This window comes from Manacus candei, unplaced genomic scaffold (assembly GCF_025592945.1).
Source record: "Manacus candei isolate 608988 ecotype Guabito, Panama unplaced genomic scaffold, ASM2559294v1 h1tg000159l, whole genome shotgun sequence".
Taxonomy (NCBI): Eukaryota; Metazoa; Chordata; class Aves; order Passeriformes; family Pipridae; genus Manacus; species Manacus candei.
The window spans coordinates 2,128,793-2,143,725 of NW_026138207.1; the positions used below are offsets into that span (position 1 = coordinate 2,128,793).

General features: G+C 38.3%; 1 protein-coding gene across 7 annotated transcripts in view; it reads left to right on the forward strand.

The window, feature by feature from the left end:
- The window catches only part of ARHGEF7 (Rho guanine nucleotide exchange factor 7), a 126,118-nt gene that overhangs the window by 94,147 nt on the left and 17,038 nt on the right, over window positions 1-14,933 (forward strand). For all 7 annotated transcript variants that reach the window (XR_007900829.1, XM_051772824.1, XM_051772822.1 and 4 more), the window contains 6 exons: window positions 693-779; window positions 4,221-4,299; window positions 5,704-5,843; window positions 6,489-6,713; window positions 8,337-8,430; window positions 12,203-12,292. Coding sequence is in view for 6 of the 7 variants with exons in the window: in XM_051772824.1 (XP_051628784.1) it covers window positions 693-779; window positions 4,221-4,299; window positions 5,704-5,843; window positions 6,489-6,713; window positions 8,337-8,430; window positions 12,203-12,292 (715 nt within the window). In the remaining variant the exon portion in view is untranslated. The remainder of the gene's footprint in view (window positions 1-692; window positions 780-4,220; window positions 4,300-5,703; window positions 5,844-6,488; window positions 6,714-8,336; window positions 8,431-12,202; window positions 12,293-14,933) is intronic.

Below are 14,933 nucleotides of genomic sequence, written 5' to 3' on the forward strand. Positions count from 1 at the left end.
TTTCATTTGTGCACCAGCAGTGGGGTTTGGTTTTCTCTTTTTGAAAATGATACAGACCTTTGTAAATGTTTACTGAAGAACAGGAACATTAAAACTTACTAAGGACTTATATTTTTGCAAAGATACTGGAAATTAAGACAGTGGCTTTGTCAATGGATGTATTTGTTTTGTCATAATGTTTTAATTTAGTGCTTCTCTGTTTTGTTGTCTGTAGAAGTAGATTAAGAGTACACTTACTGCTCCTTCCCTAAAAATACCCCAAAACAAGACCACAATGGACAATTCCATACATGAAACCATCAAATTAAAATCAGACCAAAATAATGAGTGCTTTTCTTCTGACTACAGAATTATTGATTTGTTTTTAGTACTTTGGGGCATAATCCAATATTTAAAAATCTGATCTCTCCAATTTGAGAGACCACAGTCTTGATACTATTGTAACAGCATCCATCTAAATTATATTAAGAAATATACCCAATATGTAATTTTGTTTTTGCTGAAATTGGCCAAACAGTGGTTGTCATATATTAGACAAGGTCAGTATTTCACCCAGACTGTAAAATTTTTCTTCTAAAAGCAGAGTAATCATGGAGTTGTAATGTTGATAGTTTTTAATAATGTAAAATGGAAAAAGGGGAGAGGGGACTTGTGATGTTGTATTTACTTTTTCATTTTCTTCTTTTAACAAGGAAAAGAATGAAAGGTATCTTCTTCTCTTCCCTAACATTTTGCTAATGTTGTCTGCCAGCCCAAGAATGAGTGGGTTTATCTATCAGGTAAAGTAATGCATGTACCTATGTGTATAAATGTGCTGGGGGTGTGTGTTTTTTCCAAATCATATTTCATAGAAAACTTGGAAATATTATTAAACTTCTGCATTTATAAAGGTAAAAGGTAAAATTCTGGCCTATGAGGCCAGGTTGTTTTGTTGTTTTTGTTTTTTTTTTTTTTCTTTTTTGCAGCTGTGACTATCAGCAAGGAGGGGTTTTTTACCTTGTTAGTAGTTGCTAATGAGAGGAAGTATCGGTAGCTTTTTAGATCTACACAGAAAAAGTGTGTTGTTGCATAGGTTTGTTAGTGCTCTTTGACTGCTGCTTGAGTCTTAAAAAATTACACAGTCCTTTTAAGCTTTCCTTGATAGGCGTTGGGCTTTTACCATCAGTTTGTTTATATGGAGCTACATCAGTGTTTTATCTTTGAATCAGCAGAACGCTTTTAAAATTAATCTTTTAGTTTTTTTATTTAATGATTGCTGAGACACAGTGTAGAAGTCGTTCTGGGGCTCGCAGACTAGGTTCCCTCTGGATGAAGCTGAACTGGAAGACACACTCCAAAAATGCACTTGCTCTGCTCTGACTGTTGGAGAAGATCAAGTACATGGGCTGACATTCAGTCCTTAGCCCCAGCCTAGGGCTACCCCCATGTAACACCACCAGAAATGCATATAATGTGGCCTTTGGGACCTTAGCACTAGGCGTTTCCCTCCACAAATCCTCTGCTCACTGCTGGTAGACACAGTCTTGGAGCTCTTCTACCAAGTTCCTTTTCTGAACACTTGTGGCTGTTACCCCACAGGCCTATTCCAGAGATAGAACAACTCTGCTTTAGTGCAGGAAGATGACTAGTGTTTGGGTTGGCTCCCCTGTGGCTCTAGGGCATGTTTTGCAGAAGCACTTTACATTTTGGATGTGTAGTTCCAAAGACTCCCAACAGGCAAATGCACAGTCCATGCATGACTTTTTGAAATCTGTATAAATGTTCTTCAAGTATTGCCACGCAGGTTTGAGGCATCACAGTAAAGCACCAAAAGCAAGGGAAAAACCACAACAAAGTTCTAAAGAGATTTCACCTGCTAGAAGTGCTTCTGTAAATCAGGCACTTGAGCAGTTTATTCCTTTCTCCTGATTTACCTGCTTTGAAGGAATGCTGAAACTTAGTCATTCGGTGTTCCTGTTTTATCAACCAGAGTCAGTCACAAAATGTGACTTTTTTTTTTTTCTATTAAGAGGTAATAAACTCCAAAATTTATGTTTGGATTCATACCTTACCTGCCACGATAATAGCTGTATTTGTCAGAAATGGTGTTGCCTTAGGTAGTTCAAGTGGACTGTTGAGTTTCTTAGCTTTGTGCTCCTTCTGATTGTTCCAATGTTGATGGAGGTCCTAGAAAAGGCAGGTTCCAAGTGGCACGTTCAGAATTTCTTATATAGGTAGATTCTCGTGTACTGATTAAAAAGGCAACTGATTGGGAGTTTAATGTGTTAAAAAGCAGTATGAAATTAAACAATCTGTGAGGTTTTATTTTGCCTCTCCTACTGTATGTCACATTTCTTCATCCTCCCTCCCACTTTATCCCCTAGGTGCACATCATTGTTCAGGAAATAAGAAAATAAGCAATTTTCTGTGCATTTGTCTTCAACTTCTACTCAGAATGGCCACAGCCCCTTCTTAGAGTTCACCATCCAACCCTCCATTGAATGCAAATCTCTTAATTTCCTCATAACTTCTTGTATGATTTTCTTATCACTGAGCATGTCTCAAATTTGAATGACTACATATTAACAGCAAGGTAAAATTATTTTCAGCACTGTTTGTGTCTGAGATGGTGGCTCAGAGCCACGTCTGGATTGTGTAATGTGGGCCTCCTGGACATTTTTTCTGAGGTTCATGCTTCAGAACTCAGATGGATATGGACAGAAGATGATGCAGTTCCCTCAGTCATTCCCACAGAAATTATGCCACTGGAGGCTGCATCCTTCATTACACCCTCCCTGCATTTCTGAATAGTCCAGTTGTCAACAGGCTTCAAATTATCTGGTTGATAGTGCTGATATCTGCCACATGAGCAAATGAGGAGAACTTTTAGCAGTGGTAAACTGAAGTCACAAGGAGCACAGACCATACTTCACAGGGGGACTACATGATTGTTTGTTGAAGGAAGGGGAATATAAATGTTTTACAAGTTCAGTTCCATTTTTCTCTGTGTTTTGCTGGTTGTACCTTTTCCTGCCTTGCGGTTCAGGTCATCTTTGTCACCAGTCTTTTGCTTAGTGTACCCCCATATTCCCTTCCCACCTATGTCAGAAGTTCTTGTACATCTCTCTGTTGTGGTTGTATGCTGTGTTATTTATGAACCAGCAAACAGGGAAAAACAGGGAAAAGAGCAAATTTTAGCTGCATTGTAAGTGCACATGTCCACCACATTTCCTTCGGTGGGGAAGCTGCTGCAAGAGAACTCTTCCTTTCTCTTTGGTATCTTGGGCTTGAGCATGTTCTGTGCATACAGAATACCAAGTGATTTTTCATTTCCAAGCTTGTAAGAAACCTTTGTCCATTCTACAGTTGTTAGGAAAGAAGAACAAATAAAGTCGGTTTTTATTCTTTTCTCTCATTGGAGCCAAAATTCCACAGTATATAGTATTTGCTCTTTTGCCAGCGTGTGTTGAATAGTGTTTCTGTGCAGGAGAATACAGGATTTGTCTTAAAGAACTTTTATTAAAGTTGCAGTTTTGGTAAAGCCTTTCATCCTGAAAATATTCGATCTTATTTATTGTTCTGTGTTTTTAAAGGGTCAAAAAGTTATCCTAAACTGACTTTTTTTTCCTGCTTGACTGGGTTTATAATGAGATCTTCTGCAAATTAGTATGTTCTTCTGAACAAAGATTACAAATTTAAAGGCATTTACTGCTTTCCCCTCCACCCCCAATATTTCTGTGAGTGCATTTAGTAATGGCATTATTAGAGAAATAAATATTCAGTAAATAATTGATGCATTTGTTTAGTGGAATCTTTCTTTATAAATATACTTGTTCCACAGACCTTATTTTGAGAGCTAATCAAACAGTTTACAAACAAATATGCTTAAAGAAAGTCACCATTGCCTCTAATCATGTAACATGGATGACCCTGAAGGTCTCAGTTTCAAGAACCTGAGGGTGTGAGGAGTGATCACTATTAAGTTTGTATGGATTTCACAGCCTGCATAGGTACCAACTATTCTTATTGAAGTCACAGATGTCCTTTTCAGAAATTGGACATAGGAAAAACTTCTGAGATGTTTGTGTTGTTTTAAATGTTTTTAAACCCATCAATGTGTGTGCATTTGTCAATTTACTATGAATGTTTTTGTTCAGAGCTTAAAGTTAGTATTTTCTTTACTTGGTAATGTTTTTGTGTGGTTTGGATTTAACTTCAGTGTTACTGCCCTTTTCTTTAAGGGAAAACTGCCCATGACTGGAATGACTATTACAAAGCTAGAAGACAGTGAAAACCATAAAAATGCATTTGAAATATCAGGTATTGCCCATTAATATTTTTATTTACTACTTATTCTAGGATATACTATTTCAGACATCAGATGCTCTGTCTGGACAGAGGAAAAAACTTTTTTGCTGTGAGGGTGACCAAGCACTGGCACAGGGTGCCTGGAGAGATCTCCATCCTTGGCGTACTCTGAAGCTCACTGGCCATGATCCCAGGCAACCACCTCTAGGTGTCTGTGCTTGTTGAGCAGAGGGGTGGATGACCTACAGAGGTCCCTTACAGCCCCAGCCATCCTGTGATTATACAGATTTTGTAAGGCTGCTATCCAGAGTCTCACTTGAAGACTGCTTTTTACTGCTTGTCTTAAGCAGTTAGGGAGCTACCTATGCATGGGATTCATCCAGGAATTTCTGTATCTTAATGAATGGAGGCAGTGGCCTTGGAGAAGGTCCTTTATAACAAAGCAGTTTACAGTATGCTGTTCACTGGAAGAACAGGAGTTCTAGAGACTCTGGAAAAGCTTTGAGCAAGAGCTTTCTTTTAGAAATGGTCCGCCTCTTTTCTGAGAGACCTTTAGCATCTCTGATACTAATGATGATTGCTGTTGTGCTTATTTTGGATAATTTCTGTCTCTTAAGTCATCTGTTTCATCATATATCATATGTCCTTAGGCAATTTAAAGGACAGTGGGAGCAGGGTCCACAGAGTGGAGCTTCATACCTTCATTTATTTCCTGGATTAGTTCTGCTCCAAGCAGGTTGCATTAAAGTAAAATGATTTTGACCCTCTCAAGTGGTTGACAGTATCATATCAATGCCATGAGGCACAGGGGAAAAAAACCTGTTGATGGTGTGTGTTTTTTGAGATGATGCTATGGAGCTGACCTCAAGAAGAATGTGATGGGTTAAATGGAGTTAATTGCAGAAATTAACTTTTGGTTAAGATTGCATTCCCAAATGACTTTTCCTCAACTTTAATACTGGATTCAGACCAGTTTTATGTTGCCTTCTGAGAGACCAGTGAACTCTGTTTTATAACGTTTCCTGTATTGTCGCATACGGACTCAAGAATGATTTTTTGGGATCTTTGCTGGCTTTCCTGTTAAGAGTGTAAGGCTACTAGATGAGCCTGACTCCTACATCTATTTCTTGATATTAAGGTTGTGCCTAATTACTAGATCTATGGAAGAAAATAGAACTTCTGTACTTGACTAAGAATAACTACATGGAGGCAATGTCTGTGATGCCTGTCTTAAGGCAACATCTGTTACAACCTGGAAAAGTGGGATGCTGTTGTACTGAAAATAGAAGTTAAAATTTTTTGCTTACTACTTAGAGGATATAAAGTTTTAGGAAATGAATGTCTTTTATAATTATGTTGCATTGACTAAGTTGTTCTTCTGTGATTTCCGATATGTTCTGGTATCTTTTCACCTAGGAAATATGATTGAAAGGATACTAGTTTCTTGTAACAACCAACAAGATTTGCATGAATGGGTGGATCACCTGCAGAGGCAAACCAAAGTCACAACTGTTGGGAATCCCACCATTAAACCTCACTCTGTGCCGTCTCACACGGTAAGGAAGAGCTTCTGGATTGAAGTGAATGAGCAGAATTAAGTTGTCTGGCAAATATACCACAAAGGAAGGCATTACTTCTTTTAGCCATTAGTAACAAGAACTGAATGTTGTGACTGTAGTTTAATGGGTCAAAAGACCATTCTGTTTTTAATTGTGGGAACAAAAAATGCTTAGATCTTGGTGTAATAGTTTAACTGGGTAAAAGAAAATTAGTTATCATTACTTTTTCTGTTTTGACCAAGTAATACATCACCATCTTTTAAGTATACTTAGAATAGTAGGTTTTAATTGGTGATGTATTTGACAGGCTGTGGAGAAACAATTTACTAAAGTAATTTCTTTTGAGTTCTGCATTTGAATTGTTGGATATGAATGGATCTAAATTTAACTCTGTCTCAGTAGAGAGAGAAGTGGGAGCAGGGCTGCTTGTAGCTATTCTTTCTTTAGTGTTTGCTCTGTGGTAGACAATGAAAATTGTTTAAGCTCCATTTTTTCAAAGAATTTAGTGTAAAAAATTTTCAGAGGCCAGCTGCAATAAACAGAAGTACTAGATAGCAAGTGAGATTATTTCACCAGTCCTTGATGATACTATGTCTTCGTTAAGATAATATGCTTTCTTTCCTTTCCCATCATGTTTGACAGCTTCCTTCTCATCCAGTAACACCCTCCAGTAAGCATTCAGACAGCAAACCAATACCACTGACTCCTGCGTACCACACTCTCCCCCATCCGTCACATCACGGGACTCCACATACCACGATAAACTGGGGACCGCTGGAACCTCCGAAAACCCCCAAGCCTTGGAGTCTGAGCTGCTTGCGGCCCGCGCCGCCACTGCGGCCTTCAGCAGCTCTTTGTTACAAAGAGGTGAGATGCAGCGGCCAAGAAGTAGGGTTCTGTAGCAGACCTACAACAGGAAGTTTTAACTTTTTTCACGCACCACCATTTTACGATTTTGTGCATGTTTTTGTCTAATATAAAGGTGATTTGACAGCCAATGCTGAATCAAAGGTAACGTACCAGTGCTGTTTGTTTCAAAGAGGGATTTAGTCTTACGGTTCAGAAGACATGAAGGCTTATTTGTTTTGTTAAGTAGCATGTGGTATGAGATAGGAAACCGTTCCAAAAGCTATGAGTGTGTTTAGCCACATGGTAGGTTAATTTGGTCCTTCCGCTACATTTTGCGTAGTTTTGTCAAGAATAAGAAAACTTCAGATTTATGTAAGAAGTTTGCATGTATGTAAGAGTATTGCATGCTCTCTAGCCTGGTGGTATCTCCTCTTTCAGTATTTTTATCATGCATTCTAATTATACTAGTGTAGTGTAGAGCTACAGGGCCCAGAAAGTATCATGCACTTATACCTAAGAACATTTTATTCTGCAAGTATGAGATGCTGACAGCAAAATTTTATTTTGCAGATATCTGAATTTCAGATTCATAGAAACTGTAGCCTAAACACTGTGTCCCAGCAAGGCCTGGCTGTGTTTTTGTTATTGTGGGGTTTGGTTCTTTTGTTTTGTTTGTTTGTGGCTTTTTGTTTTGTTTGTTTGTTTGCTTTTGTTTTGTGATGGCTGTGTGTGACACTTTTATTTTCTTTTGTAAATCCCCTAAACAACAAGGAAAAAGTGATAAAGTGCTCTGCATTGCAAGATTAGTATTGTAGTTTGGTTGCTACAAGAGGTTCGTCTGTTTGACTGTATTACTTTGGCTGTACTGTATGCTCTTTTTGTTATTTAACTTAAAATACTTTCATGCTTTCATGTGTAGGCTACTAAATTATCTGATATATTAAAATTTTATCATCTTTACAATATTTAGCATACAATGATGCTCAAAACCTATCCTCATTTTCTTTGATCTGTCCTGATCATTCACCTTTTACTTTCCTGTTCTTTATTTTCGTAGAAGATGTCTTGGGTCCTTAGGGTAAGGGGTAGACCAGCATATTTGAGCAGAAATGCTGCTGGGGTTTTTTTGGTTGGTTGGATGGTTTGGGTTTTCATTCTTTTGCTTTTTGGTTTTTTTTTTGCTGTAGGGCTTTGTAAGAACAGACCTAAACTTTTACAAATTTTGGCTTTGAAGAGTATACTACCTGCCAAGCTTCCTTGTTAGGTCAATTTTTACCTGCTTCTAAGTAGACAAGTGAAATGGATCATGTCTCTTCAATAGTTCAGGAAAAAAACCTGTATTAATGTATTCCTACCTCTTCCCTTCACTCTAGCTCCCAAACAGCCTGTGTGCTTTTGCAGCAGCTTTTCTATATATTTCTGTTATTAGAACATATAAAATACCTGACTTCGTGTATAGTTGGAGGAAGGGTAGAGTGGAAATCAGCCAATTCAGGCAACTTGAAGGTGGCAAAAAATATTTAAAAACTTAGTTTTGGTGCTGTTAAAAGGTTTTTAGTTAGTAACTTCGGTATGCAACTTAAAAGTTAAACTTTTGAAATATTGTATAGAAACTCTACTCTTTTTATTTTCCCCATACAGGATCTCAGTAAAAGCCCTAAAACCATGAAAAAGCTGCTTCCCAAACGCAAGCCAGAACGGAAGCCATCAGATGAAGAGTTTGCTCTGAGAAAAAGTAAGAGAGATTTGAACAAATGTCTGCATAATACAAGTGCTGGAATTAACATCAGTTCAAATTCTGTGAAAGTTAGGTGTACAGTGTAAGCAAATCTAATTTCCTCTCTCGTGTCAGGGGAGAGGGGTACGTATCTCCAGAGGATAGTTTGTTTTATTCATTTTAGGTGCTTATGCTACAATGGCATTAGTTATTTTCTAGTGCTTTACTGATTAGGATCCACTGATACAGTGGATGTATGCTTGTGAAGTGCCTATTTCTACCTGTTTATTAGCAGGAAGTGAGGTTGAAGGTAGAGTCATGTAAAGTTCAGTAAGGTAAACCTGACTTTTAATACTGTAAACAACAGTTTGAAGATTCTGTACCACTCTTGCAGAATACTTTGTAGCTATGTTCTTAAATTGATTATGGTAGGAGCTTCTGCTGAGCTTGGTTTTGGAAGGCTAGTTATTGCTACTGAGTCAGAGATGAGTTACTTCCATGGTCATTTCTGAGATCCAACAGTCTTTTCTAACCTTCTATAAATAAGGTAATTTGCTCATCTGTAGCTAAAGAAATTGCAGAGCTTTAGACTACTTGAAGTCAGAAGAACAACACTAAACTGAGAGACTCTGGTGAATGTACAGGAAAAGAGAAGGGTCAAGATCTGGATGCTTGGATATTTTGGAGTGGAGAGAACATTGCAGGACTGGAAGAGATACTGAGCAAGTTTGCAGGCAACAGAAAACTCAGAGCTGTTGACTCCCTCAAAGGCGTGGAGGTCCTGCAGAGAGACCTCAACAAATTAGAGGACTCTGCAATCACCAACCAGATGAAGTTCAACAAGGGGAGGTGCCAGATTCTGCACCTGGGGTGGGGCAACCTCAGATGTAGGTACAGACTGGGGAGTGAGATGCTGGAAAGCAGTGCCATGGAAAGGGACCTGGGAGTCCTGGTCAATGACAAGTTGAATATAAGTCAGCAGTGTCCTGGCAGCCAGGAGGGCCAGCCCTGTCTGGGGGGGGCATCAGGCAAAGCATCGCCAGCCAGTCGAGGGAGGGGATTGTCCCGCTCTGCTCTGCACTGGGGCAGCCTCACCTTGAACATTGTGTGCACTGTAATACAGGAAAGATGTTAAGCTGTTAGAGAGTGTCCAAAGGAAGGCAACGAAGATGGTGAAGGGCCTTGAGGGGAAGCCGTGTGAGGAGCAGCTGAGGTCACTTGGTCTGTTCAACCTGGAGAAGAGGAGACTGAGGGGAGACCTCATTGCAGTCTGCAATTTCCTCATGAGAGGAAGAGAGGGGCAGGCACTGATCTTTTCTCTCTGGTGACCAGTGACAAGACCTGACGGAATGGCCTGAAGTTGTGTCAGGGCAGGTTTATGTTGGATATTAGAAAAAGATTCTTCACCCAGAGGGTGGTTGGGCACTGGAACAGGCTCCCCAGGGAAGTGGTCGCAGCACCAAGCCTGACAGAGTTCAAGAAGTGTTTGGATAATGTTCTTACATATGTGGTGACTCTTGGGAATGGTCCTGTGCAGGGCTAGGAGTTGGACTTGATGATCCTGATGGGTTCCTTCCAACTTGGTATATTCTGGGATTAATGTTATCAAGCAAACACGGTGTCCACTTAGTTGTCAGTGACACCACTGTAATTCTTGTGTAGAAATTTGTGTGATTGAATAATCCAATTACTTGCATCAAAGACAGGGTATTTTGTTGGCCAGATCTTTACTGTAGCTTTTGCTTCTTTGTCCTTTGCTCATGTGCTTTTTAAGACAGAGTTGTGCCTTGAGTATGGGGTGCATAAAGTGTCTTATGGTGACAATTGTCTCTTATTGGCTTATGGAGGGTTGGAGAGTGAAAGGTTTTCCTCAGGACACTGTTGGTTTGTCTAAGGTGTTAGTCTTTCTGAATGTGCTTTGAATTTCATATGGTAAAGGTTATGGTACTGAATAGAATGATCCTCTTCATGGATGTGCAAGTGGCTATTTTATTTTGGGATGTTTTATCCTTAAAGGAAAGTATCTGTTGAGGAAAAAATGAAAGTACTATAGTACAGTATCATTTCAGATGTTGGAGAATGGAGATTCAGTAGTTGTAATGATAGTGGTAAAGCTGTCAACTTGCTGACTTAGCAATTATTAAAGAACACAGTGGGAGGAGTTAGGAGTTCTTATTTGGGGGAAGGAGGGAATCTGTGGCTTGCAAATATATTGTTCTACTCCTAATTAAATTAATACAGTATTTTGTATGTAGGAGATAACTTTCAATAAAAGGTATTCTTTGACTTAAAGGTAACTTTAACTCCAAGAGTGTTACTTACAAAAATCCTTACAGATTCCTAGTAATTAGAAGCTTCTGCTAGTGCTCATTCAGCTTTTTCAGCTTTTTTGTGGAGCTGTAAAAGTTTTCCATGGAGGAACTTCCATTGAACTTAAAGCATACTGATAGAGAGGTTTGGGTTTTATTACTTATCTTTTCTGGAATCTGAGGGATTTATGGCCTATGTTTTGAGAACTGCTGTGTCAAATTAGCATTATAACAGACAAAACAAAAGAAGTAAGGTGTTCTAATTGAGTGCCTCACAATACTCATTTCAGAAGTGAAATATTTGTCCTGCTACTGTAATAATCATAATAATGCTGCTGCATTCTAACTACAAAATCCAATTATTCTTCTTGCCTGAAAGAGGAATAGCCTACACTTTGGACTACCTGCAACTCTTAAACTCTAGGAGAATTATATCAGGTCAAGATAATTTCTTCAGAAGTTTGCTTGACAGCTAATCCTGACAAATGTTTGGACAGTTGACTTTGTTCTGGTGATAACAAATCACAAAAACTAACAGGATGCATTGGCTGACAGAGAACGCAACTACACATTTTGATGTTGAAAGTCGTTCAGATTCATGTAGCAGAAAATGTTCAAACCTATTTTTTTTCAAGAAGGTAAACAGGAAAAATGCTTTTGAAACAACAGATTGTCTTGCCTTGCTTGTAGACTTCTGGTTCCATCTAAACTAATGGCAGAGGTACCTCTAGATTCAGATTGATTGGAATTTCACTCTGTTGCAAGTATTTTTACTGACTTGCCCCAGGAGAAGATTTGATGTGGAGCTCTACCTTTAGGAAAATTTTGCCATGTTAAGCTTGAATAGTTAGATATTTTTCAGTAGTGCTGATTCTATGTTGAAGTGTGATAAGTTTAATTACTTTACACAGATATATGATAGTGGCATCTTTCCTACTGCACACTGGACTGAAATTGTACTGAAATTATGCTGTTAATTCTGAGTTTCATTTTCAATAGTGTGAACTGTTGAAAGGGATATATATATATATATATGTACACACGCAAACACCAGAAGTTTTCAGTGTCTTCTTTGAATTAATACTCTGTTCCTTGATTTCTTTGATTAAATAATAAAGTAATATGCAGATGAAATTGTATGCATAAATAATAACTAGACCATACAGGTTTTTTTCAGTGTAGTGACTGTTTTAGAGGCAGAGTGTTTATACTTCAAAACCCATTCTGTGCAATTTCAGATGCTCAGAAAATTTCCTGAATGTGAGGGTGATTACTCTGACTTTTTTCTAAGCATTTCAAAATAGTATTTATCTTTTAAAACTATTACTTTAGTTTGTTGAGGTTCAGTTAAAATAGTGTGATTAAGAGAATTTTCAAGGGTTGATTAGGCTGAACTTTGGAAATGTAGTGATTTGCAAAGACTTCTCTGTATTAGGAAATATGACCATGTTTAAAATTCTGCTTTTTCCCATTGATTCTAGGTACAGCTGCTTTAGAAGAAGATGCTCAGATTCTTAAAGTCATTGAAGCATATTGCACAAGTGCCAAAACACGTCAAACACTAAATTCAAGTAAGTTAGAAAGTAGTCAAATGGGTAGAAATGGCTATCTAAAACACAAATTACATAGTTTGCAAAAAGAGTGTTGTGTGTCCTCAGGCCTTTGCAAATATCAAGCTGGACCTGCAAGAAATAATAACCTGTTTCTGGCTTAACATCAGTGCCAAATGTTTATGTATTGGATGCCAAGGAGCATGGTTAGAGACTGTTATTCTGTCAGTATTTAAAAATAATCCAGAACAACAGAAACCCAAACTTGTCATGGTTTAAAATTGTACTAAACCTTCACTAGTGAATGAGAGGTGTGTGAACTGAATATGACAGTTAAACAGTATGCTTTTGATTAAATTTCAAGAAGCTGGTTAAGTAGAGATGAGGAATGAAGAAGTCATAATAATTTTGGAGGACTGTATCTTTGTTGTGTTCTATTTAACAAAGACTTTCTCTATGGAAAAGTAACCTAGACTTATAAAAATTTCTTTAATTTTACTGCCACTAGTTGTTTTTAGTATTAACTACAAATTTTAACCCCGTCTCATAATTTCAGGAGAAGTTGTTCTCAGCTATGCGTGTTGCTTAAAGCCATTTTTAGTTTCTCAGATCAATACCTAGCATATTGAAAACGTGTAACGTGCCTCTGGGGTCCTACTTCATTTAATCCAAATCAAGGTTGCCATGTGGAGTTCCTCTGTATTGTAAGTAAAACGTTGCACAAAGCAGGGGAGTCCACCAGCATGTGTTCCATTTACACGAGGGAGGAGAAAATGCTGTTGGCTTTGTTCCTTTTTGCACTGTCGAATACTGATTTAATTCAGAGATCCTTGGAACACAGTATAATGATCTTGAAGTACTTGGCTGGTTTTGCTGTAGTCAGGAACTAGGACAGTGGACATCATAACTTCCTGTCCACTAAAGCTGTTTCAACTTGCAGTATTAATCACTCTTACTGCTGTCTACAGTACTCTGGGCCCATTTTGCTTCCAAGCAAAAGCACTTTATGCTGACAGTTGAGAAGCCTCAAAATGCAATTGCAAACTTAGTTCATGGATGAACTAAGATGGATGACACTAATATGTGTCCTCTTACTATTATCACCTTGAAAAGAATGCAACTACTTTGTATTCCTATGTAAGTTAAAGTGGGAATATGGCTGTTGTCAGTTTGTACATTTCTACAGACTGTAGAAACTTTTGAAGTAACAGCAAAAGCCTTCCTTTTAATTTTTCTGTCTTGATGAACTCCAAGGTGATAAAATTAACTACTATTACTATTTTTTTATTAATACTAATCTATTTTATAGCCCTGTAGTCATTACAGTAGTGTTTGTACACTTAATTTGTACAGTTAATTTGGATAAAAGGAAATGAACGTAATCAAAGTTCTGAAGATATACTGTTGTTCCAAACAAAATTAAATAGATGATTGCTGTTTAAATGCCTGAACTATAATCTATTTATTATTTCCAAGGATAATGTGACAAGAAATGGTTGGGAAAACATTTGCACTTGCATAGTAGGGGGTGTGTGCAGATATAAAATGGATATGTTTTTTTTTTTGCTTGCCTATTTTTTCCTTTCTATGTATATTTAAGAAATATACATATTGCTGTGGGTATCATTGCATACATCAGAAGTTGACAGTTTTTATTTGCTCTTAGTTGCAGCAAGAAACAAGTTTTTTTTATTGATAAGCACACAGCTGCTTTGTTTGAAAAGAATAGTGTTGTTGTCTAAGACTTTAGGTTTCAGAAAACCGGTTTGTAGACTGGAATTGGAAACGGGGAAAGAACCAATCAACCTGGAATTGCTTCTGTAGGAGCAGTAATCAGTGTAGAATAATAGAATGAGAGAGTTGCCTGTCATCCATGAAGTATGCTGTTGTTTTACACACTCCATTTTTACTTCCATGTTAATATTCTGCCTGTCCCTCACAGCACTCCTGGGCAATTCTCCTACCTGCACCTTAATCCAAAGCCCAAGGGGTGCTGCTTTTGGCAGCGTCAGTTCAGCAGAGCTGTGGCACCAGTGCACGCTAGTAAGGTGTGGCATTAGAGGTAGCAGAGCAACTTTTTTTCAGTTCTTTGGGTGGGAAAGATGTGGGGTTTAATTTGGGGAGACAGATGGAAGTGAAAGAGCCAAGTTTTACTTTCTCGTGCTTCTTGAATACTGAGTTTGTTTTGCGTTTCTACTTCAAATGAAGACTTAAAATCTTTTGCAATATCATGTGTATTGCAAAAGCACACCCACTTACATGTTTCAGTCCTTGGATATTGCCAGGCCTTTACAAATTAAAAAAGGGTCCTTAGACTACCCCAAAGATCTAAAGTATTTAATTGGGAAGGTAGATTCAGATAGAGGTGTGTTAGGAAGAGGTGTGTGAGGGGTCGGAACGGGCTAGGCAGTACTGCTGTTAGCCTCTTGGCCCTGTTGTTCTGTGAGTAAATTTATCACATGGTTTAACAAACAACAAGGGGTACAGGCACGGAAAACCTATACTTTGGCAGTCCCCTTCAGTGGGTGCAAGATGTTGCTGCTGATGTAGAAGTCAGCAGCCGTGCTCTGCATGAGAACCTTTGCTTTTTTTTCCCCTGCATTTTCCTCTTCACGGTGGTGACACAAGCACTTCTGTGACTGTGTCGTGAGCTGGTGGAAAA